Raw genomic sequence first — 25,833 nt, forward strand, 5'->3', positions numbered from 1 at the left:
GGATCACATTCTGAAATATTTTGTGGTCTGACACATCTAAAAGCAGCTCACAGCAAATAAGGCCAAAGGACACCCTGGTAGAACAACTTGTAGCTAACCACAGTCTGGAGAAAAAAAGTAAATAACCAATCAGTACTTTCAGTAAGGTTTATGACAGAAGACGTACATCAGCTGGTGAATCATTTTCTCACTCATTTCAAATGGGCAAGGCTGCTTTTAACGACACTAGGAAATTCTCTTTAGTGATAACACTTTGCTGGATCTCATCGGGCTTACAGATCAGTCACTTAATATTGATTCTGAGCCATGGTAAACTAGAACTCTAGCCAAAAAATTAGGGAAGGGTATGACATTTGTCTTCTTTTTTTCCCCCATTGTGTCTCATTCAGGAGATTTCTCTTCACCTCCTGTCCTGTGGACACAACATAAAGCAGAGAAAATCTCTCCGAAATGAGGGAAATCACCTCTTGGTCACTTATCACCAAAACTCATGTTTGCATTGGAAGATTTCCCTTCTATTCCTGTTCTGATAACTCAAAATGTCCCTCACTTTCAATCTCTGTGACAGGGACACAGAGACATAATTAAAACCTGACAGCAGTTTTAACCCCTCACCACTCTATTCCGCTTGAACACCCATCTGATGTAAGAAATGAGGGAATATGAATAACATTATAAGCAAATAGTTTTCACATCTGGCAATAAGCCACGGCCATATTGTCTCAGTCTAAATGTGCCCATACATCTTGTGATTATCGCTCGATTTCCGAACAAAATCAGGTCTTTCGTACGATAATTGGCCAGTTGATGGGAAGTCGACAATCACAATTACTGTACAACTGCACATGCGCAAACAAAAATCTGTTCTGTCGATCAACGAAATTAAGACAGTTAGTATTGCTCAGGGGTGTGGAAATTCTGGAAAAAACTACTTGTCCAAGGACTAAAGTGGGGGCCGAATCTACTTGTCCCTCATGACAATCTACTTGTCCTGATACAAAACAAATAATTTTAACCAAACCGTATTTAGCAGTGCTAAGAAGCGCTTCTCATTGGTCAGTGCCATCAGGTGACCGCGTTGACCGACGAGTGTTTGCTATTTGCGAGCGAAATTCAGAATACATGGAACAGGTACAGATAGTACACCCGTACTGGTGGACGGGAAGGACCGGTCGCCGAAAGGTAAGTATAGTGGGAGGGAGATTTGTGCGGGTAATTCCATTTTCCCAAATTACTTGGGAAAGTGAATTTACCCTTTAGGGCTGGTGCAGACTTGGGCAATCCCGGGACGTGCGATCGTGTGTGGTTGCATACAGCGGTTGCATACGTATTTATGGGGTTACATCTGCGTGACAATCGCTGAAAAAAAGGTAGATGTACCTATTTTCACGACATGCACCGCACAGTGTTTTCAACCGTGATCGCCCGGGCGGTATTGCAGCAGGTAAACGCGCAATCTGCCTGGCACGACTGGGGAAAGTTGAACGAGGGTGCGATGACGGGACAGAAAACATTTAACTACATTCACACTGGGCTTCAGGCTGTGGATACCTGTAGAAAGAACCTAGGGATTCTAGCAGCATGAATTCCAGGTGTTTCTGTAGAGATGCAGATAAAGATCAGGAAAAAGTCATCGGCCCTCCAATAGTAATTCTAGCCCGTCTTTTATCAATGCATTTTCACAAAGGAAACCATGTTTCAGGGCCACATAGGGTCCCTTCATCAGGCACATTGTTGCCTGATGAAGTGACCCCAAGTGGCCCTGAAACATTGTTTGCTTTGTGATTATGTGAACATGCATCAGTAAAAGATGTGCTTGTACCACTAGTGGAGTCCCAGTGACTTTTCCTGATCACCATCTGCAAACACGCCACCAGCCACTTTTAACTGCTGCACTCAACACTTTGGGATATTTATGGTCAGGCGTGCGATGGGATACAATAATTCGAATCTGTAGAGACGCAGCCGCTGTGCCCATTCAAGTTAATGACAGATTGACATTTAGATCTGTTAGCAGCTGTCCGCATGCAATCATACATGGAGCAATTACCTGCAGTTCGCGATAGATGATTGTCCCTGGACGCAGACAGATTGTGTCCTGGGACAATCATGTATCCCAAACCCGTTCCATGTATGATTACATGCGGACAGCCATTGGTGGACACACCTGGGATTTCTGCCACAAGAATCCATTGGTTCTTGCAGCCGCAAGCCCCCGGTGAATGAGGACATATTGGCAGAATTGTTAAAATGGATTTAGGATTATGGAGAATTTGGTAAGAGTGCAGAGACTCCACTTCAATGCAGCAGGAGGTGTGAAACTCCATGGTGGGGTCCGGCAGTCACCAACTCTGATGGGAAGAACTAAATTTCCTTAATTTTCAAAAGACAGAAGTCAAAGGGTGATGCAGATCACCACTATTTTCTCTATCAGCATAAGAATCACTTACCTGTTAATGTATAGAAGTTAGAAAAGAAGGTGATGCTCGGACATGGAGCCTGACATGCAATATCCATTCCTACATATTTTATACTTTAAAGGTTCATCACCACTGTATAAATTCTACAATTGGCATGTGAAGCAGTCATCCTTTTAAAAGGTTACAGTGGTAAGGAGCATGCGACACTAAAGTGACCATAAGATATCACAGTTCCTGTAGCCCTGCTACTGAAAAAGGAACCAACATCCCATTGGTTTTCTTGTGTTTACAAAATGGGGCACATAAAAGGAGGAGGAGGAGGAAGAGGAGTTACATTTTCGGTTAAGTATCTTTTTTCCTAAGCACTGAAGAGATTACAAACAGATGTGTCTACATCTGGCACTCCTTTCCCTCCTCCCATAGTGTTACAAGAGCTGGATACTTCTAAAAAAATGTAGCACTGGCTTACTGATTGAGGAAATCTTCCATGACGGGGATGTCAGAACGATGAGTACAAGTCTTTCCTGGCCAATCTGTTAAAGTAACATTAAAGAAAAAAACATAAAAACATAAGTGTGCTTTTAATAGCAAGTTCCCAGAATAGATCTGTATTGCTCGGAATACGAAAAACTTCAGTGGAAAACTTACTTAACCTTAAGCTAAAACGATGAGATGCAACCTGCCACATGTACAAGTAGAGGGGCATGTGCGGTTTAACAACACACATATCAGCTGTCACCCTAAGCCGTGTTTAAAAAAAGCTGGAGAAAAAAGCAAAAGTGAAGTTTTTGCTCCTGGCAACCAGTGAGACGGCAGTGGAATTTTATTTTAGGTTGGAATAGAACATAAAGGCCAATTCCTTACTGGTTGCTACATGAAACTATCCCATTCCCCCCTACTGTTATGACTAAATGTGATCAGGGAAAAGAAACAGGTTTACATTAGTTCCCCAACTCCCAAGCATGATATAATTGCGGTTTCTTGGCACCCTCCCTGGTCCAGCAGCAAAAGGAAACACTATTTACTTTAAGGTTATGGACGGGCACGTGACTTCTCCTTTCAGCACTGTCACATGAGATTGCCATAGCCCTGTGTAAGCCATGACTCCAATGACACAGCGCTTTCCCTTTGTTCTTGGTGGATGAACAGAGAAGTGGTTAGGCAAGCATAAGCATCTGGGGAAGCCTGAATTTTAAAAAAAAATTGTTGCTTTGGCCTGCATGGACTTACTTTTAATGAAGTTTAAACATTTTCATCAATGCATTGTATACTATTTTGCAATATTCAGGAGCTTTGCACCTCCTATACAAGCACAATTCACAGGATGACACCAATCACCTGTGTAATATATGCGTTGCTGCAGTGGGCCCCCAAGGGACGAACTAGAGTCAAGATCCTTCCTTGGCAATCAGCAAAGCCCTCCTTTATTGTAACAAGTAATGATACAGCGACCAGTGATGTTAGAGAACCACACTTGGAACAAAATGTGTCACTGAATAGTAGACAGAGATGGTTAGGAAATGTAGAGAACTGCACTTAGGAAAAGCTTTTACTTTTCCCTAATGTTCCTAATAAGCTTGTGGAAAGTATAGGTATCTAGTCATAAGATGTGCAGCAATGATCTGTGCTAAAGGAAGCCTATAACTTATTACTGTACAGAGTCCCTACAAGTTACTGAGCTATAAGGCATGGGTTGTCTGCTATATAAAATAATCCATTAGCCATGATGCCTACCATTCATAAATTCATCAACAAAGCAAAGTCATTTCTGTAAGATTTCTGCATAAAGAGACGCTGCCAAATCTCAGTATTAAAGCAGAATTAAATATTTGGGGTTTTTTTTTGCATATATGTACCGCTAGCAAGCAGCAGATATATGCAAAAAACAAAAAAGGTTAAAAACATACCTGCGTCTTTGGTGCTCACTCCCGTCCAAACACCTGAAGATTCTCGAGTGGCCGCGAAGGATCATGGGGTGGGCGCATGCGCAGTAGAGATCTTTGGCCAGGAGAAGAGGAGAGGCACAGTGTAAGTCAATGCAGCCAGCCAGGCAGAGTGCACCCGCACAGACACTGTGGTAGATTTTGTAGATTGAAAGTGACTAAGGTCACTTTAAATCTACAATGACTAAAAAACGCAGTTTATATCACTACACTCTCAAATTGACGATAACCTGGGAGGTGCCTGCACATATTTGCCGCCAGCTTTAGTTGCCCCTACACCTAAATGACAGGCCATTCTGATTAGGCAAAGCTCCGTCACTTCCAGATGGTAATGTCACTTTAACCATGACGTCAGGGAAAAATTATCAGCACCGTAGTAAAACTAAATCAGACAGGTGGCTAATGAAAGTTTAATCAGGTGTCTTCTCTGGGGAGGTCTTTCCCATTAAAATGGTAACATGGGTTTTTTGTTACATATCACACAAAATTCAGTAAAACATGCAACAGTGAAAACTGTATTTGTTTCCCATGTTAACCAAAACTTGTCCTCGCTGCACCAAAAGGATGAGAGCTTCTAGAATACACAGCTCAAATGTCATTATATCAAATTCTAAATTACCTATGGAGACCGTGCTAATTGATCTTAGGTCCTCGCACTTAGTGCTTTTAAAATGCATACAATATTTAAATAACAAAATAAATATTTATAATTTCTATACAAGGCAGATTGCTTGTACAAGCTACACTGAAATATTTGCTGTGATCAAGGATCTGAAACCCTTACCAAATCAGTTTAGAACCAACCCATAGAAAACAAGTCCTACCTGATTCCCGATTTGTTTACATTTTATTCTCAGCTTTAACAAGCTAATGCACAAAAGAAACCATTCACAAATATTAACCCTTGGAATGTCTTAGGCTCATATTCCATAGTACTGCAGGCCTCATAGATTGACTTTTTGCACACATACAGACTTATCTGATAAGCCATAGATCAGTGGTTCTCAACCTTTCTAGGGCCGGGACCCCTTGGTAACATTTGCCAAGTTGTGGTGACCCCCAACGGTAAAATTTAGGAATGACGCGACTGCTGCAGCGACTTCTGGCGGGAGAACTGACACTGCTGCTCTAGGTAAGGGCTGAGGAGGACTCTCACCTAGCACAGCAGAAATCACACAGCGACCCACAGCTTGAGAACCACTGGTGTACGCCGTCAGAATAAAAAACAACAAAAAACACCCTAGGAATGCATAGCAAAATTCCTATTGGCTATTTCACTTTACAATAGCCAATAGCAAACTAGCTATTGCACCCGCCCTCTGCTGCTGTCAATCAGTAGTGGGGACCTGATGGAGAACGTCAGGTCCCCCTCTGCTGATTGGCAGCAGCAGAGGGCGGGGGCAATAGCTAGTTTGCTATTGCAAAGTGAAATAGCCAATAGGAATCTAGCTATGCATTCCTAGGGTGTTTTTTTTTCTGACTTACGGCGGCCTACGGCTCCCAATGTCAGACAAAAAAGGTTTACTCTGCTCGGGAGAAAGTGTTTCTCTCCCAGGCGGCCGGGAGACGCCATCTAATAGCAGGAGACTCCCGGGCGACCCCTGGCAAATAGTAATTCGACCCCCAAATGGGCCCCGACCCACAGGTTGAGAACCGCTGCCATAGATGGACACACTCATTCCCTGTCCCTACATCACACTTCTTCATCCCTACATTGTGCAATTCTTACAATGCTTGCAAACGGCGAGTGCTCATTGGTCAGCAGTGTTACATGACCCTGCTGACCATTGAGAAGTGCTTCTCATTGGTCAGCGTGGTCATTTGACCATAATGACCATTGAGCGCTCGCCATTTGCAAGCATTATAAGCATTCCATAGTGCAGGGCTGGGAAATCCAGTGTACGGACCACCATGCTGGCTGGCAGGACTTGTGTAGGGGGTAGCAGATGTGTAGGAGCAGCAGTTGTGGCAGGGTACTGCGAGTAAATAATTGTTCCACAATTTGTGAAAAAGTGAACTTCCCCCTTTAAAAAGAACGCTTTCCTTTTCCGAAATTTTCACTAAATGCTACAGTGTGAACTATACCGCTTATAAAAAAATTAAATAGTGCATAACTAGCACACAAAACTCTGCTCCAGTCTGTTTGGGTCCCCACTGGGTGAAGTCCCCCATTGGGTGCCACGATCTGGCAGAATAAAGAAGGTAAAGCCAGGCTGTCCATTGTATATCGTTTTATACATTGGTCCACAGTGTGGAGAACACACAAACTGAAATGCAGTGTTTACCTCTTTAATCACAAGCCAGGATTTTAGATGAAACCGCAGCACCTGCACTACACATATTAGCTGGACTGCATATGTTCAAATCAGCCATACCTTAATGTAATTGACTTTAAAAGTCTTTCAAAGCGGACCTTTACCCATATCTTTGAAATGACAACAAACACACCTTTAGAAATGTTTAGTAATGACAATCTACAAACACATACTTCTAGATAATTGCCACTTTGTATTCTTTGCATACCTTATTTCTCTTTTCTTCCCCAGTCTTCTGACAATGGCCATTCTACTAAGGACAGGTTACTAGATCTCCCTTTTCTTCTTAAGCTGGCCATACACCTTACAAGCATTGCAAGACTTTTGTCCTGCAATGGTTGTAAGGTAATTTTTTTAAAACGTACGATCTGCCCATCTTGGACAGGCAGATCGTACTTGCGATCATCGCAATCCCACCCCGCTGAGGGGCAGGCTTCTGATGACCGCAATGCTGAACGGGCAGTGTGCGCTTGCGCACACCGGCCCGTGCGGCATTTGTCTTACAAGCAGGCCACAAACCCACCGAAAATCGTACGATTCTTGGTGGGTTTTCAAACATGCTCGTAAGACAAAAGACGTGCGACCTTACAGTAGAAACCTTCCATACACCTTGGGCACCTTTAGAACTCTGGCACATGTGACCATGCACGTCATCTCAGGGAAAGGGAGGAAAATGCCTTTCCCTGGCATCTTGGGAGATTATAGATAAAATTTGCCAGCAATGCTCTGCTGATGTAAAATTCCATATCCCAGAATGCATCGCTTGGGCACAATTACGTCACTAATGTCCACGAGTTCCAGGAAGTGGAAAAAATAATAAATTGTAAGAAAAAGCAAAATATGTTTGTTTAATGAATATAAGGGCATTTCATATCAGCATGCAGAGAAAGGGGGGTAAAGGTAATTCACACCTTAGGGTTAGCGTTTTGTAGTTCGAATACCCAGGCGCTAAACTGCTCAACTGGAAGAACCCCATTGTTTTCAATGGCCCCTGTTCACGCCTAAGCGTTCTGTCACTTGTACTAAAACACCTAAAAGCGTGAAAAAAAATACTTGAACTTCTTTTGGAGCAGGGTCAAGCATTTTGGCCCCAACAGACTTCAATGGGAGCTCACGTTTTTTCAAGTGTTTTTTTCCTAGTAACTAACTTTGCATTGGCTAAAAAAGAAATAAATAAATAAAATGCTCAAGCCTGAAACACTTGCAAAAGCGCCTGTGCAGATACGCAAATGAGCCTTAGACTCATGTATATCTGTTACCATGCCCTTAAATCATTAGCTTTGTTTGTATATTGTAAAGCCATCGTTGTAGCCAAGTTATCATACTTTGTAATCTTCCTAGATACTTCCAATAACCATGGGTAATATTGTCCCTTTTAATCCTATAGCAATTACACTTTAAATCAGGGGTAGGTAGGCAACCTTGGCACTTCAGCTATTGTGGAACTACCCTATGAGGCACTGCAAGACTGGCAGCCCCAGGTATGACTCCCAGAGAGAAAGGCATGATGGGATTGTTAGTTTAACCACAGCTGGAATGCCAAGGTTGCCCGCCCTTGCTTTAAATGCTTGTGGACAGAATCTAGTCAGAGCACACAAGATGATAAGCTTGTTACAACCTTGTTGAGTTGGTTATTGTGCCAATATTCACACAAGCTTATTAGTTAAATCACATGCATAGGAAAACAAGTATTTTCCACACATTATTATCATTATATTTTCAATTAAAATAAGAAATACAATAGAAATAATACAAATGCCTACTGTCTCATGATGGTCAACAGAGCGGGCATCCACAATCAGCTGCCAAGGTGCACTCATGTGTCGTATGGTGACAAATCCAATCAAAACCCATACACAGTGTGAATTACAAATGTGGAAAGGTGTAATTTCACACTACTTGACGTACCTCTCTGCAATTACCATTTAAGAGAATGGTGGCAGAAACCTGGAGTCTTCTTGTTAAAAGAAATGTTAAGATATAGCGCCTGAGCATACTTTAGTCATTAGGCCTCTTGCAGGTGAGCCAACTACGATTACATACAGTTATACTCACCGAAACCATGTACCAGGCTCGCTCATAGACAGGTCCCTTCAGCCTCTCTCCTCCTGTGCTCCAGCAAAGGAATGGCTCTCTGCGTTCTCACATCCTATACAGGGACTTGGACATCTGGAGCGGAGAGGGAACAAGGATGAAGGGACTAGCCTAGGAAACCGGGATCATGGTTTGGGCAAATATAACTGTTGTTTTAGCTCCCTAGGCAAAACAAGCACTTACCCTTGCAGTGAAGGGGGAAGCCCCACTGCAAGGGTTAAGATTTTATTTGCCTGGAAATCTTCTATAACTGTACTTGTGTTTTTACACGTGTGTAGCCGAATGACACCGAGCTAAAGTGTTCCTGGATACGCAAATTGTGTAGACGCAGTTAGACCGAATGCACCTACATGCTTTTGAACGTCTAGTGTGAATTCAGTCATAGAAAATTCCATGAGCTCCAAAAGGCATGTGGACGTATGTATTTTGATGCCTGTGTGCATGATTCCTCATGGGGATTTCCCAAAATAACCAGGCAATATTCTTCCAAAGAAAAAATGAAAGCAGAGAACTGGAATCTAATTGGTAGCTTGGATGGGATTGCTCTACCTTTCCTTTCTCCCCATTTCTAGCAATAAGACTCCATGTTGCTACATCTAGTTATTTAAAGAACTTCATTCACATGGAAAAGCAAGAGATAGTCAAAAATCACAAACCAGTCAACATTTCTAACTATTTCCTTTGCAATGAGAGATCAGCTAGTATGCCGTTAAAGGCTAAGTTTATCTTTTGGATTAGGTTCCATCTTATACCCATATTCAGGAAATAATATGAAACACGGTCACAACGAACCCCAGCCACTGGTCTCCCCACTTACCTGAATTATGGGATCCTCCTTACTGCAGGCATCTGCTCTTCTTTGAATTAGACATAACTGTGCTTTGCTCCACCCACAAACCCGCATCATCCATATACAGATCCTTTGAAAGACCTGTAAATGTGGAAACTAAAAGTTCCAACAGCCACTCCAGCAGAGGGACTTCTAGTTCTGAATGGAACGTCACCGCTCTTGTAGTCCATCCATTTTTCCCTTTTCGCCCATGTTACCGAATGCCTGTACCTTGGTATAGAGATGGACAGGAGGGAAAATTTGCAGCAGCCAGTATTGCGCCCACAATCCACTGATGGTTGCAATGCTTTAATGGCTCCAATGCAAAAAATATAAACTAAAAACTAAAGAAGTGTGTATTTTTTTTCTCTCCAATAAACGTTGAATTTACCTTTAAGTGCATGGCATCCTAAAGATGGAGGCACATGGGCCTCCTACATTTAATACAAAAGAAATCGATCTGGAAATTAACAAAAACTTACACTTCTCAGATCCATTTCTTCTGAGCCTAGATGTACGGGTGTTTACATGTGTTTAGCTGCAGAAAACCAGACTAAACAGCCCCAGGACGCACACATTTCTTGTTTAAATGCATCTAAATGGAATGCACCTAGATGCTGCTGAACATCAAGTGTATAGTCAGCCATACATACAAAGCATTACATGCTTCCAAACGTGTATAAAAATTAGCTCCAAATTAATATGAACGCATTGATTTTGATGCCCAGATGAATGAGGCCTTCATGGTACCCCAGTGGCCTGGTCCACACCAGCCCTCACAAAAGTAATAGTCTTACCCCTACCCAAACAGTGCACGAGATTGTTGGTAGATTCCCGTTGTCTTTCAAAATAGCTAAACCGCAATGTACCACCTCCACCTGGTAAATACTACTTTGCTTCCACTGAACAAAGAGTTTGAAGTATATTCATACAGACCATCTGTGGAATTTGCTTTTGCAGTTGTGGAATCATTCTGATAGTGGATTGCTGCTGTACATTTTAATTGCAAACCTTTTTTTGCAGTAGAATCAGCGGTCTCTTTTGAATTGGAACAGCAAAATCGGAGCATGTTTATTAGCGTGACATATATATTTTTTATTTCCCTTTAAGTGGCTGTGTGGTCATGGATTATCTCATGCCTTATGCTTTCAGACCTACAAAGCGGTTATATTCTAAAGGAAAAGGAAGAATACAGCAATCCTAATATTTAGGTGCAGCCATTACACCTTTCAGCATGCCTGGAATGACAGCCAGTGTGACATAGACCTGCCTTATGTCCTCCTTCCAGGGCACTTGTCTGCCGCTTCTAACTACAACAGAAGCAGTTACGTGTGTGTGTTTCAAAGATGACCATGGGCTTAGTACATATTAAGTTCGCCCAAGCCTGAGCAAAACTATCAGTAACACACCCATCGCAGCCCAATCAAGTTGCAGCCGGGACATTCTGAAACCCTTTGTTACGTGTAGCTATGGAGCAGGGAATGCCCGGCCACACCTGATTGGCACTGACAGTTTCACATGGGTGAACTCTGTTCGCACCAAGCCCCAAACATCATTAGTGTTCATGCATAAACAGAACAACACAAAATGTACTTGCACAGTCTTCATTGGAGAAGGCTCCTTTTACTGATATGGGCACGCTCCGAGGATTGAGCTCAGGCAAGTCTAGTGGTATAGGCTGCATCAATCAATAAAACAGTGCCGATAATAAACACAGAGGGAACAATATGGCTGCATTTGTTGAAGTAGCCTGCACTACTGCTATCCTCATTTGCACTCACTTGTATGCTTATTAATGTTTCATAGCTTTTCTTTTAAGCATAATGATTTAAACAGTGCTAACAATACTACATATTTTAATAGATACAGATTGTGAATAAATTATGCTGCATAAAAATTAAATATAAAACAAATATAACACAATTGCATTGTTGGCTGCGGTCCCGTGACAAGCGAGTATATTCAATTTCCTCCAGGTTATACAACAAAACCATGTAAAATAAACCAATGGACAGTAGTTCCATGTTCAACTGTAAACACTTTCTAATCACACTGCTGTACCACAAAGTCACACTTATGAAGTATACGATTACCACAATTCCCAGTGACTTTCAAAGCATGACAACACTCAAGATGAAGAATCTCATTATTCAATGGAGCCCATTCACATTTGAGTGTTGCGTCAATTGTTGCTCGTCATAGGGAACTTGAAAAAGTAGATGAGCTTCTTTTGGGCGTGCATTTTTGGCCCCAAAAATAGGCCCTCCTATTTAAAAGTCTATGGGGGCAAAATGCACTAAATCGGCACGAGTCGCAAGCACAAACTTGCCGGGCTATACTCATGCATAGGTGTGGATACATAATGTGATGCAAAGAACCTTGAATTTTACCATCTATATTTGCAGGCTCTGTGAAAGACAACCAGGCTGCTTCTGCCATTACTTATATATACACATGTCCCTATGTGCCCTCTCTGTGACAAGCCCACATGAAGACTGCAGACGTGACATCTTTCAGCCACAAATGCATTACAACAACATTTGGCTCACCATACACGGTTAGAATTTTGACCGATTCACAGGAATAGACATTAATACAGTGGATGGCCCAGCCAGCTCGACAAAAGTTGAATACTCAAATCGAGGAGTGAAGACTAAACTTTTCAGCTGAAGAGTGACTGCAGGCCACCTGACTGCAGTCATGGCTGGTGTACATTGCAATAACGGCTAGTATTTTGTATTGGTCTAAACGCAGGGGTCTCAAACCTCCGGCCCTCCAGCTGTGGTGAAACTACAAATCTCATGATGCATCTCTCTTCGGGAGTCATGTCTGTGGCTGCGAGAATCATGCAATGCCTCATGGGATTTGTAGTTCCACCACAGCTGGTGGGCCGGAGGTTGAGACCCCTGGTCTAAAGGGAAGCCTATTATGTTTTTTTTATAATCTCAGATAACACTGTGCCATAAACAATAAGGGGGCTATTTATAAATGTTTCACCCCCATCACTGGAGGACTCACACATTTTTCCAATGGAAGCCAATTAGAAAAATGTATGAATCTTGGCTAAAAGTTGTGTGAAAATTTTGTTTTATTTAAATAGACCCCCTAACTGTCCTCATACAGATTCACATGTGTATGGAACAGCCTGCTAGACCTAGTATCAATAACTGATAACTGGAGAACAGGACTAGCCTTTCACAAGCTTCACCCAATATACACCATAGCTTTCTGTGTCTATGTGTGAGAGATAGATTGGAAAGATAGATAGATTGGAAAGATAGATAGATTGTAAAGATAGATAGATTGGAAAGATAGATAGATAGATGTATGATACACACACGTGGCTGAATCATTCTCAAAAGCCCCAAAACCTGAAAAGCTAAAGCAACTCTCAGAGCTTGCCTTCTGAACTATAACTCAACTTCTGAACAATGTAACCTCATCATTGCTTGCTGGAAGCAACGCATTATGGGATATGTAGTATTGAGCAATCGAGATTTCATCACATCAAGCAGTGAGGAAAGAGATGCAAAGCACACTGGGAATCCAGGAAGTTGTGAAAGTAATGGACAGACAGAAGGCAGCACTCACTACATAAAAGGGATTTCTTCAAGCAAGCTTTGATTGCATTATGAAAAACAACTCTAATATGTATTCCTATTACACTGCTGATGTAATAACAGGATAGTATATGCTGGTACTGTACAACTCCTTTAGACGGTAAATGAAGGCAGAATGAAGTCCTATCGTCACACTATTACCATGAACATTACTACTACAGGTTAGCCACTAACATATTAGTGTAATGGTACTTTTAATCCAAAGATGATGAAATGCTGCTTTATAGACCAGGTTCGTCCAAGTCTGTATGACCGCCAACAACGTCTGTTTGCAGGATTATTTACTTTTCTGTTAGACCAGGACACAATGTCTTTGCCTGCTTTCCAAACACAGCCCATATGAAATATGGACAGCACAACACTTTGATGTCACACTTCGTTTAAACCCAGATGGAATGCCTCTGGTAATACAAGCAGCACTCTAATCCACAAACATGCTTCGTAGTTGCCCAGACTTATTATTGCCATCTAAAAATTACATTTTATTTATATACTTTGCCTGTAAACATTTAACTTGAACTCACAACCTCATTGACAAAGTAGTTTTTTCTTAATACTTTCAGGCGGTCTGTGCTGCCTGCCTGCTCAGTAAGGCCTCATTCACACTGGAATCGGCCGGTACGTACAGCTGCGTGCACGGCCATATCGAGCAGCTCCCGGGAAGAACAGGTGCTGTGTGTGATTAGTACATAGCCCCTGTCCTATGGGACTACACGACCGTATGCCCCTCTACGGTCACCCGCCCTGCACATCCGTGCGGTTGAGCGTACTCGTATGCCCACAGGATGGATCCCGTCTGCGTCTGAGCCAGGAAACACGCACCCCTACAAACCTGCCCTTGAGGTGAGCGTAGGGGGGCGAATGGCTTCCGGTGTGAATGAGGCCTTAAAGGTGGATAAATGGAAATATGACATGTTCATGCTACTGTAGGAGGCCTGCAGCTAACAGGTTATGTAAAGAATGGATATTGTGTATGTAATCAATACCTTCCCAAATCCTGAAGCAAACGTGTCACAGGTCACCAATTCAAGCCTTGCCTAAGCAATAGGTCTTACAATGTGCAGAAATCACATTAGGAATCAGATGTATGTATACGAGAAAGTTGTGTCATAAACAGGTAAAAACATAGGGAAAGACTTCACTGACACGACAACCAAGTTTGCAATATCATGGATATAAAACAGATATTCATACACCCTTTACAGTGCCCGTGTCATAGTGTTCAAGCGGATTCATGTCGCTGAGGTGCCGACAGGTTTACTTTAAGAGCCTGTTGACACTACAGTGTGGCATTAAATGCACAACATCGTGCGTTTAGCACAAGCTATTAAAATGTGTGATACCGTGCACTAGGTATTTTGCCTTTCACTTGAATGGCACCTCAACTAACCTCCTGGATGCTGTGCGTTGCAAGGAAATACACAGTACCTCAATATTATGGGTTTCTTGTGGTGGAAAAAAAAAACCCATAGTGCAAACACTTTTTTTTACCACAGCGCAACATACAGTACCGCAATGCTGTTAAGACAATCAGTACATGGACGACTTTTTGATCTGCAATGCATAGTATTGCTGTATCACATATTGCATTCCAATGAATGGCCACCAGGAGACGTATGGTATACCATTTCAATAAACAAACAGCCCCCTGCCAGTGGGGCTCTCTCCCTCTACTGCAAGGGTTTAATGTTCCTAGGGTACCATAAAAAAGAAAAGCCTTTTTTTCGTACCTTATCTCTTGCTCCCTCAGCTTTTCCTTGTGACCGTTTCCAAGCTGCTCCATCCATCGGTCACACTCTTGACTTCATCACGTACAATACAGGACCAGCAGTCCAACATTATAAGTGAGAATGCAGAGGGCCCATACACAACTCTGAACGCTGGAAGGAAGAGAAGAGCGCTGGATACCAAGGAAGCAAAGGATAAGGTAACTGAAGGTGCTTTTTAAAAAGCATGCTAGGCAAAAAAGGGAGCATTTAACCCTTGCAGTGCAGGGAGCAAGTACATTTTTTATGTCCCTGGAGTTCAGCTTTAAATTCACCTGGAGTAGGAATGGTAAGGAAATAAGCATTCTTAATCAGATTTCCAGTGCAAGACTCAAAAGAGATTTGTGGGCAAATATAGACACACGGGCCATATAAATACATCAACAGAAGCTTTCTGTCCTCTCTTTGTATAAGCATCTGTTGGACCTCTCAAGATACATGCTCCTTCTGCGAGTTCCCCTCCTCATTTATCTCTTTACTAGTTTCCAAATGACTCGCTACAAAATAAAAATCTCTATTCGACATGCTTTTTTTATACTCCCTAAAAAATAAAAAATATGCACGTGGACCGTACAAGCAGGATTTACAATTCAGTATGTTAAAAAAAAAGTATTCCTGCACGGTGGTTAATAGGTCTATGAAAAAAAAAACACCTCATCCTTTAGAGCAGCCGTTCTTTAACAGCGTACAAGCTTATGTATACACATTCTATGCCTCACGACTGCCTGGATTAGTGCTGGAGCAGCCTATCGGGGTAAGCTGTCTCTCGAGAAATGGAAAGTGATTGGTCATGTTAATGAATCGTTAGCTGGAATTGTATCTACATGGTCAAGCTTTGAGGGGCTTGCAGGTCTGTCAGTTGTCACTGACCCAGAGTCCAAAACATTTTGAATGCCAAGCTTAGAGTGGTCTTACATCGGTGTACTTAACATATTAAGAGTTCTAGCTGGCTTTATACTCTGTACAATAATGTATATCTCAGACTGCATGTTACGATTTGCATTACGTGTACTGGATTGATTGCAGTACACGTAATGCAAAGGGGCAGATTCCTAAAGAAAGGGCCGGTACTGATCACATGCACTAGTCACAGCAAATCTAGCCTGCTTGGCTTCCTGATGGGTTTTATAGTGAAAGTCTTTCCTTCCTAAAGCGTTTTGTAATCATCCCAAATCTCTTGAATTGCTCCGTTCATCTTTACCTTGTTATAACAGCTTACCCTTTTCCTGCCCAGAGGTTAAACTAAAGTTGGCCATATATATTCAAACCAAAAATCGGAAGGAAAATCGCAAGTCAATGGAGGGTCCGGTGACTTGCAATTGTACCTTCAGATCCATTAGGTTACGATTTCCTTCCTATCCGTTGTGTTGCGATCCGTTTTTCCATGCTAATGGAAGGCGCCGAAAAATTAATGGGTGCGAATGGGGTTAGTTAACACCGCATCCGTTGAAAAAAAGTAGCGCATGTTCTACTTTCTTTTCAGCGCAACATAATTAACGGAGCAGTGTGAACTAGGCCAATTCACACCCATTCATATCCGTTGAAAAACGGAGCCTGTATAATTTTTTTCTCATTCATCCCTGTGGGCTAAACCAGAAGAAAATGCTTGATTCCCCCATCCATGCTGAACTATTGTATTCTGACAGCAGTGGGTGTGCCGCTGTCACAATACCCAAACGCTGACTGCTGCTTATTGGCTGGAGAGCACCTTGGAGGGTCACTGGCAGCAACCCTCTCGAAGTGTGTGTTCTCTTTCTCACTTTCCTGTTCTTCTCAACTTCCAAAACAGGTTAGGATCTGATTGATGAGTGCAAGAAACCTCTGAAATCTAATGCTATATTTTACATTAGGCTTTCTGTATACAAGTCAGAGCTGGATAAATCACAGGAGACAGGTAATCAATGCTCCCGAAAAATGACAGCTGGCGTCTAACTTTTAAAGTTTTCTCTAGTTGTTGCCAATGGAGCTGCTGCATTAGATTGGACTGACAGGCTCCTGAATTCCACTTAGTTTTTCTATCCCTGATTTAACAGACAGCAGGGAGCCCACGTTTCCTGTGTGCAAAACAACCGTGTGATCGGACCCCAGCCTGCTACCGCGCATGCACAGGATTTCTGAACGAGAGTGCTGGGCAGTCTGCGCTAGAGCTGCAACAGTTAATCGATTAAAATCGGACGGTTGAAAACGTTGGCAACGTTTTCGATCGTCGATTCGTCATCTATCGACTGATCAGCCTGTTCGGGGCCCCACGCGCGGCCTGAGTCACACGCTGCGATCACACATAAGCCACGCCCACCGCTGGTCTCCTCAATCTCATGATGCATCTCTCTTCGGGAGTCATGTCTGTGGCTGCGAGAATCATGCAATGCCTCATGGGATTTGTAGTTCCACCACAGCTGGTGGGCCGGAGGTTGAGACCCCTGGTCTAAAGGGAAGCCTATTATGTTTTTTTTATAATCTCAGATAACACTGTGCCATAAACAATAAGGGGGCTATTTATAAATGTTTCACCCCCATCACTGGAGGACTCACACATTTTTCCAATGGAAGCCAATTAGAAAAATGTATGAATCTTGGCTAAAAGTTGTGTGAAAATTTTGTTTTATTTAAATAGACCCCCTAACTGTCCTCATACAGATTCACATGTGTATGGAACAGCCTGCTAGACCTAGTATCAATAACTGATAACTGGAGAACAGGACTAGCCTTTCACAAGCTTCACCCAATATACACCATAGCTTTCTGTGTCTATGTGTGAGAGATAGATTGGAAAGATAGATAGATTGGAAAGATAGATAGATTGGAAAGATAGATAGATTGGAAAGATAGATAGATTGGAAAGATAGATAGATTGGAAAGATAGATAGATTGGAAAGATAGATAGATGTATGATACACACGCGTGGCTGAATCATTCTCAAAAGCCCCAAAACCTGAAAAGCTAAAGCAACTCTCAGAGCTTGCCTTCTGAACTATAACTCAACTTCTGAACAATGTAACCTCATCATTGCTTGCTGGAAGCAACGCATTATGGGATATGTAGTATTGAGTATGATACACACGCGTGGCTGAATCATTCTCAAAAGCCCCAAAACCTGAAAAGCTAAAGCAACTCTCAGAGCTTGCCTTCTGAACTATAACTCAACTTCTGAACAATGTAACCTCATCATTGCTTGCTGGAAGCAACGCATTATGGGATATGTAGTATTGAGCAATCGAGATTTCATCACATCAAGCAGTGAGGAAAGAGATGCAAAGCACACTGGGAATCCAGGAAGTTGTGAAAGTAATGGACAGACAGAAGGCAGCACTCACTACATAAAAGGGATTTCTTCAAGCAAGCTTTGATTGCATTATGAAAAACAACTCTAATATGTATTCCTATTACACTGCTGATGTAATAACAGGATAGTATATGCTGGTACTGTACAACTCCTTTAGACGGTAAATGAAGGCAGAATGAAGTCCTATCGTCACACTATTACCATGAACATTACTACTACAGGTTAGCCACTAACATATTAGTGTAATGGTACTTTTAATCCAAAGATGATGAAATGCTGCTTTATAGACCAGGTTCGTCCAAGTCTGTATGACCGCCAACAACGTCTGTTTGCAGGATTATTTACTTTTCTGTTAGACCAGGACACAATGTCTTTGCCTGCTTTCCAAACACAGCCCATATGAAATATGGACAGCACAACACTTTGATGTCACACTTCGTTTAAACCCAGATGGAATGCCTCTGGTAATACAAGCAGCACTCTAATCCACAAACATGCTTCGTAGTTGCCCAGACTTATTATTGCCATCTAAAAATTACATTTTATTTATATACTTTGCCTGTAAACATTTAACTTGAACTCACAACCTCATTGACAAAGTAGTTTTTTCTTAATACTTTCAGGCGGTCTGTGCTGCCTGCCTGCTCAGTAAGGCCTCATTCACACTGGAATCGGCCGGTACGTACAGCTGCGTGCACGGCCATATCGAGCAGCTCCCGGGAAGAACAGGTGCTGTGTGTGATTAGTACATAGCCCCTGTCCTATGGGACTACACGACCGTATGCCCCTCTACGGTCACCCGCCCTGCACATCCGTGCGGTTGAGCGTACTCGTATGCCCACAGGATGGATCCCGTCTGCGTCTGAGCCAGGAAACACGCACCCCTACAAACCTGCCCTTGAGGTGAGCGTAGGGGGGCGAATGGCTTCCGGTGTGAATGAGGCCTTAAAGGTGGATAAATGGAAATATGACATGTTCATGCTACTGTAGGAGGCCTGCAGCTAACAGGTTATGTAAAGAATGGATATTGTGTATGTAATCAATACCTTCCCAAATCCTGAAGCAAACGTGTCACAGGTCACCAATTCAAGCCTTGCCTAAGCAATAGGTCTTACAATGTGCAGAAATCACATTAGGAATCAGATGTATGTATACGAGAAAGTTGTGTCATAAACAGGTAAAAACATAGGGAAAGACTTCACTGACACGACAACCAAGTTTGCAATATCATGGATATAAAACAGATATTCATACACCCTTTACAGTGCCCGTGTCATAGTGTTCAAGCGGATTCATGTCGCTGAGGTGCCGACAGGTTTACTTTAAGAGCCTGTTGACACTACAGTGTGGCATTAAATGCACAACATCGTGCGTTTAGCACAAGCTATTAAAATGTGTGATACCGTGCACTAGGTATTTTGCCTTTCACTTGAATGGCACCTCAACTAACCTCCTGGATGCTGTGCGTTGCAAGGAAATACACAGTACCTCAATATTATGGGTTTCTTGTGGTGGAAAAAAAAAACCCATAGTGCAAACACTTTTTTTTACCACAGCGCAACATACAGTACCGCAATGCTGTTAAGACAATCAGTACATGGACGACTTTTTGATCTGCAATGCATAGTATTGCTGTATCACATATTGCATTCCAATGAATGGCCACCAGGAGACGTATGGTATACCATTTCAATAAACAAACAGCCCCCTGCCAGTGGGGCTCTCTCCCTCTACTGCAAGGGTTTAATGTTCCTAGGGTACCATAAAAAAGAAAAGCCTTTTTTTCGTACCTTATCTCTTGCTCCCTCAGCTTTTCCTTGTGACCGTTTCCAAGCTGCTCCATCCATCGGTCACACTCTTGACTTCATCACGTACAATACAGGACCAGCAGTCCAACATTATAAGTGAGAATGCAGAGGGCCCATACACAACTCTGAACGCTGGAAGGAAGAGAAGAGCGCTGGATACCAAGGAAGCAAAGGATAAGGTAACTGAAGGTGCTTTTTAAAAAGCATGCTAGGCAAAAAAGGGAGCATTTAACCCTTGCAGTGCAGGGAGCAAGTACATTTTTTATGTCCCTGGAGTTCAGCTTTAAATTCACCTGGAGTAGGAATGGTAAGGAAATAAGCATTCTTAATCAGATTTCCAGTGCAAGACTCAAAAGAGATTTGTGGGCAAATATAGACACACGGGCCATATAAATACATCAACAGAAGCTTTCTGTCCTCTCTTTGTATAAGCATCTGTTGGACCTCTCAAGATACATGCTCCTTCTGCGAGTTCCCCTCCTCATTTATCTCTTTACTAGTTTCCAAATGACTCGCTACAAAATAAAAATCTCTATTCGACATGCTTTTTTTATACTCCCTAAAAAATAAAAAATATGCACGTGGACCGTACAAGCAGGATTTACAATTCAGTATGTTAAAAAAAAAGTATTCCTGCACGGTGGTTAATAGGTCTATGAAAAAAAAAACACCTCATCCTTTAGAGCAGCCGTTCTTTAACAGCGTACAAGCTTATGTATACACATTCTATGCCTCACGACTGCCTGGATTAGTGCTGGAGCAGCCTATCGGGGTAAGCTGTCTCTCGAGAAATGGAAAGTGATTGGTCATGTTAATGAATCGTTAGCTGGAATTGTATCTACATGGTCAAGCTTTGAGGGGCTTGCAGGTCTGTCAGTTGTCACTGACCCAGAGTCCAAAACATTTTGAATGCCAAGCTTAGAGTGGTCTTACATCGGTGTACTTAACATATTAAGAGTTCTAGCTGGCTTTATACTCTGTACAATAATGTATATCTCAGACTGCATGTTACGATTTGCATTACGTGTACTGGATTGATTGCAGTACACGTAATGCAAAGGGGCAGATTCCTAAAGAAAGGGCCGGTACTGATCACATGCACTAGTCACAGCAAATCTAGCCTGCTTGGCTTCCTGATGGGTTTTATAGTGAAAGTCTTTCCTTCCTAAAGCGTTTTGTAATCATCCCAAATCTCTTGAATTGCTCCGTTCATCTTTACCTTGTTATAACAGCTTACCCTTTTCCTGCCCAGAGGTTAAACTAAAGTTGGCCATATATATTCAAACCAAAAATCGGAAGGAAAATCGCAAGTCAATGGAGGGTCCGGTGACTTGCAATTGTACCTTCAGATCCATTAGGTTACGATTTCCTTCCTATCCGTTGTGTTGCGATCCGTTTTTCCATGCTAATGGAAGGCGCCGAAAAATTAATGGGTGCGAATGGGGTTAGTTAACACCGCATCCGTTGAAAAAAAGTAGCGCATGTTCTACTTTCTTTTCAGCGCAACATAATTAACGGAGCAGTGTGAACTAGGCCAATTCACACCCATTCATATCCGTTGAAAAACGGAGCCTGTATAATTTTTTTCTCATTCATCCCTGTGGGCTAAACCAGAAGAAAATGCTTGATTCCCCCATCCATGCTGAACTATTGTATTCTGACAGCAGTGGGTGTGCCGCTGTCACAATACCCAAACGCTGACTGCTGCTTATTGGCTGGAGAGCACCTTGGAGGGTCACTGGCAGCAACCCTCTCGAAGTGTGTGTTCTCTTTCTCACTTTCCTGTTCTTCTCAACTTCCAAAACAGGTTAGGATCTGATTGATGAGTGCAAGAAACCTCTGAAATCTAATGCTATATTTTACATTAGGCTTTCTGTATACAAGTCAGAGCTGGATAAATCACAGGAGACAGGTAATCAATGCTCCCGAAAAATGACAGCTGGCGTCTAACTTTTAAAGTTTTCTCTAGTTGTTGCCAATGGAGCTGCTGCATTAGATTGGACTGACAGGCTCCTGAATTCCACTTAGTTTTTCTATCCCTGATTTAACAGACAGCAGGGAGCCCACGTTTCCTGTGTGCAAAACAACCGTGTGATCGGACCCCAGCCTGCTACCGCGCATGCACAGGATTTCTGAACGAGAGTGCTGGGCAGTCTGCGCTAGAGCTGCAACAGTTAATCGATTAAAATCGGACGGTTGAAAACGTTGGCAACGTTTTCGATCGTCGATTCGTCATCTATCGACTGATCAGCCTGTTCGGGGCCCCACGCGCGGCCTGAGTCACACGCTGCGATCACACATAAGCCACGCCCACCGCTGGTCTCCTCCTCGCCCGCCACATAAGCCACGCACACTGAGGACATGCGTCTGGCCCTCTCCTCCCGGTGAGCTTCCCGACTCGCCGCTGCCCGCCGACAACGCTGTCATTCAAAGTAAGTCGAGATCGGCCGGGAGCTTTTTAACGTTTCCTGTTTTTTTTGTTTTTTTAAAGCGGCACACTGCAGAACATAATACATTAAACAGCCTGTATAATGTATTATTGCTGGGATTTGTAGTCCCACATCACTGGAGCCTTTTTAAAAAAAAAATCCGATGAATCTAAATGAATAAATCAGCTAACTAATCGATTATGAAAATAATCGTTAGCTGCAGCCCTAGTCTGCGCAGTAGCAGGCTGAGGGCCGAACACATAGGCGCTGTACACATAGGCAGATCCCGGAGAGTGGTGTCTGCCCAGCTGGCTGAGGGACTGGTAGGGTAATGACTGTTGTAACGCCCATGCCCGTGCACTTTTTTCCTCCATCTTGTGAAGGAGGGAAAATCTGACATTATCAGACCCATGCTAGTCTATGGGCAGCCGGATCTAAAAGGATGGCTGTCCATTTACATATGGTTACCCCCGATCAGGTCTGGTGAAACGGATTTTTGACCCCCTTTGCTTTTCCAGACCTGGCCAGGAGCCACGGGTGACCAGATGTAAACGGACGCCCGCCTGTTTACATACGCCAGTCTATAAAACCAACATTGGCCTGAGAAACTGACATGCCGACCTGATCGGAAAGCCCGTGTTAAAATGTATTTTCATAATAAGTAGTCAAATATTAACTGTTCGAACTTTCGCAGCACTGTTTATGGTCTGACCAGTATATACATTCCTGGCTGATGACATGCTCAACAGGCCTACAGGATTTTCCATCACAAGACTATACGGCCAATCATATAGGACTGTATATGTGTACAGTATACATAGAACAGGTCACCTCCAGGCTACACTCCTGTGTCCGTCTGCTCTGATTTTAAAACAAATACAAGACACACACAGGGGAATTTATCAAAACTGGAGCAGCTGGGCATGACAACCAATCAGCTTCTCTCTTCAGTTTGTTCAGTTAAGACTTGCCAATGAAAGAGAGAAGCTGATTGGTGCTGTGCACAGCTGCTCCTGAATCCCACTCACAGTCTTATTGGGCCTAATGTTTACATTCTGAACTCTAGCATGCTGCATCTCCTCATGTTTACAGTGCAGAGTACTAAACATAGAGATGTCATCCCAACTATCCAAATGTTACTCTAAAAATATAATACGGAAAAATATATGGTTTTAAAGAATAAAGGCTTCTGATATTTCACGCTGTCACAAACACTGAGCCGGTTGGATAAAAAATAAAACCGCACAGCCAACCCATAAACGTGCGATGTTAGTTTTCCTACGCAGTGTAAATATTTGGAAAACGTTGGGAGTCTAAAACATTAAGAATGTAAAAGAAAAGAGACGGAAAGAGAGAGGGAAATGCGAGGCTCCCCTCCCCCACCATACACAAACACTGGGCAGACCAGTGACAAATCTCACCTGTCACTGGGCTGTAGTCACCACTGGGTCAGCTCACAGCTCCAGCACAGTTTATGTTCCTAACGTCATGTTTATCTAAAGGCCATACTGATTTCTGGGATTAAGGGATTGCTCCCGCCGGCTCCCAGACACTAAGACAAGGCAATCTGCGTTCAGTCCTATGGCTTCACTTCACACCAACGTGTTGGAAATAAAATAAAAATGAGGACATGTTGCATTGCTGTGCAGCGTGTCCCCATGTGCTAGAATGCACTGCATATCAATTACATACATGCCATGTGCTTCAACAACGCACACCAGCGCAGGCTTGTTATGGCAGAAGAGACATGCGCTGTCCTTTCTTTAATAAACAAACTTGTCTGTCTCTTCTTTAACATGTACACTGACCTGTGCGTGCTTACAAGAGTTCCTTCATCTTGTCACTCAGATCACATGTGCATTCAGTGTACATTCTCAGTGCTGAGAAAACTCTGCACATGTACACCTCACTGCCACACAAAGGAACTCTTGTACACATGCACACTTTAGGTGCCCATACACCTTACGACCATCGCAAGACTTGTCTTGCGATGGTCTTAAGCTTATTAAAAGCTCGTACAGATGATCTGCCCATCTTGGACAGGCAGATCGTACTTGTGATCATCGCAAGCCCGCCCCGCTGAGGGGCGTACTTGCGATCACCGACCCGTTCGGCAGTTGTCGCACACCGGCCCACTAACCCGCCGAGAAGGTTTTCCAGCCTGCTTGTCCGACGGAAGACGTGCGACCGTACAGTAGAAACTGTTGCACGCCTTCCATACACTGCACGATTCTCGTACGATCACTGGATTTCCCGCGATTCTCGTACAGTGTATGGGCACCTTTAGTGTCCATTTTTAGCACTGGGATGAATGAACTCCTGTGTGCATGTGGTGTATATGATCAGTGCCGAGATGTATGTAGCGCCCCCCTCCCCATTAGCATGTGCAAGAGAAGTACATTCTCAGTGTGTGAATGAATGACCTCCAGTATACATTCTCAGTGCTGGGGTGACTGTATCCCTATACGCATTCAGTGTGCATTCCTAGTGTGTGGATGAATGTACCCCCTATACGAAAGTGCACTCAGTGTATATTCTCAGTGTGTGGACGAATGTACTCCCTATATGCATGTGCATTCAGCCTACATTGTCGGGGGTAGGATGAATGTACCCCTATACACATGTGCATTCCATGTACATTTTCAGCGCTGGGATTAACGGCTGTGTGCATGCGGTCTACATTCTCAGTGCTGGGATGAATGTACCCCTATACACATGTGCATTTCAGTGTACATTTTCAGTGCTGGGATAAATGAACTCCCGTGTGCACATGTGCAGCTCTGTGTACATTCTCAGCACACCTAAGTGCTGCAATACATCAATTTCCATATGCATGTGCAGGAGTTACATCATCCCACATTGGCCTATAAAGACACCCAAAGAAGCCAGGGAGCTCTCTAATGTATGTGTGCCCCTTAGTTCCTGTTTAATCTGGAGAGATTTGCACTCACTTCCTGTTGTGTAGCGAACAGGAAGTGAAGGAGAATCCCCCCAGGTGGCACAAAAGAAAAGCTGACAGGCTGGAACCCTATGCAGTAGAAGTTTGGTGTTGAGTCAGACAGAAGGGAAAGTTGAGTGTAGTAGTAGGTAGGTGTGTGCCCCTCTCACCTTCCACCCCGCAGAGCTGTTGCTGTCCCCCTTGTCCTTGAAGTAGGGCACGGAGCGGACCATCCAGTCATAGATCTGGGACAGGGTGAGCCTCTTGTCCGGGGAGCTCTCAATGGCTCTGGTGATGAGGTCTGCATAGGACATGTTCCCCCAGGCATTCCTCCGGGACGAGCACTTCCTCTGCTGCCCGGCAGCCCCGCTCACAGAGCCCGCACCTC

General features: G+C 43.2%; 1 protein-coding gene across 1 annotated transcript in view; it reads right to left on the reverse strand.

Moving 5' to 3' along the window:
- The window catches only part of FOXO3 (forkhead box O3), an 89,155-nt gene that overhangs the window by 63,076 nt on the left and 246 nt on the right, over positions 1–25,833 (reverse strand). Inside the window, exon 2 of the mRNA XM_018563751.1 lies at positions 25,616–25,733. Coding sequence (XP_018419253.1) covers positions 25,616–25,733 — 118 coding nt within the window. The remainder of the gene's footprint in view (positions 1–25,615; positions 25,734–25,833) is intronic.

Source organism: Nanorana parkeri, unplaced genomic scaffold (genome assembly GCF_000935625.1).
Source record: "Nanorana parkeri isolate BGI_ZX_2015 unplaced genomic scaffold, ASM93562v1 scaffold691, whole genome shotgun sequence".
NCBI classification, from domain to species: domain Eukaryota; kingdom Metazoa; phylum Chordata; class Amphibia; order Anura; family Dicroglossidae; genus Nanorana; species Nanorana parkeri.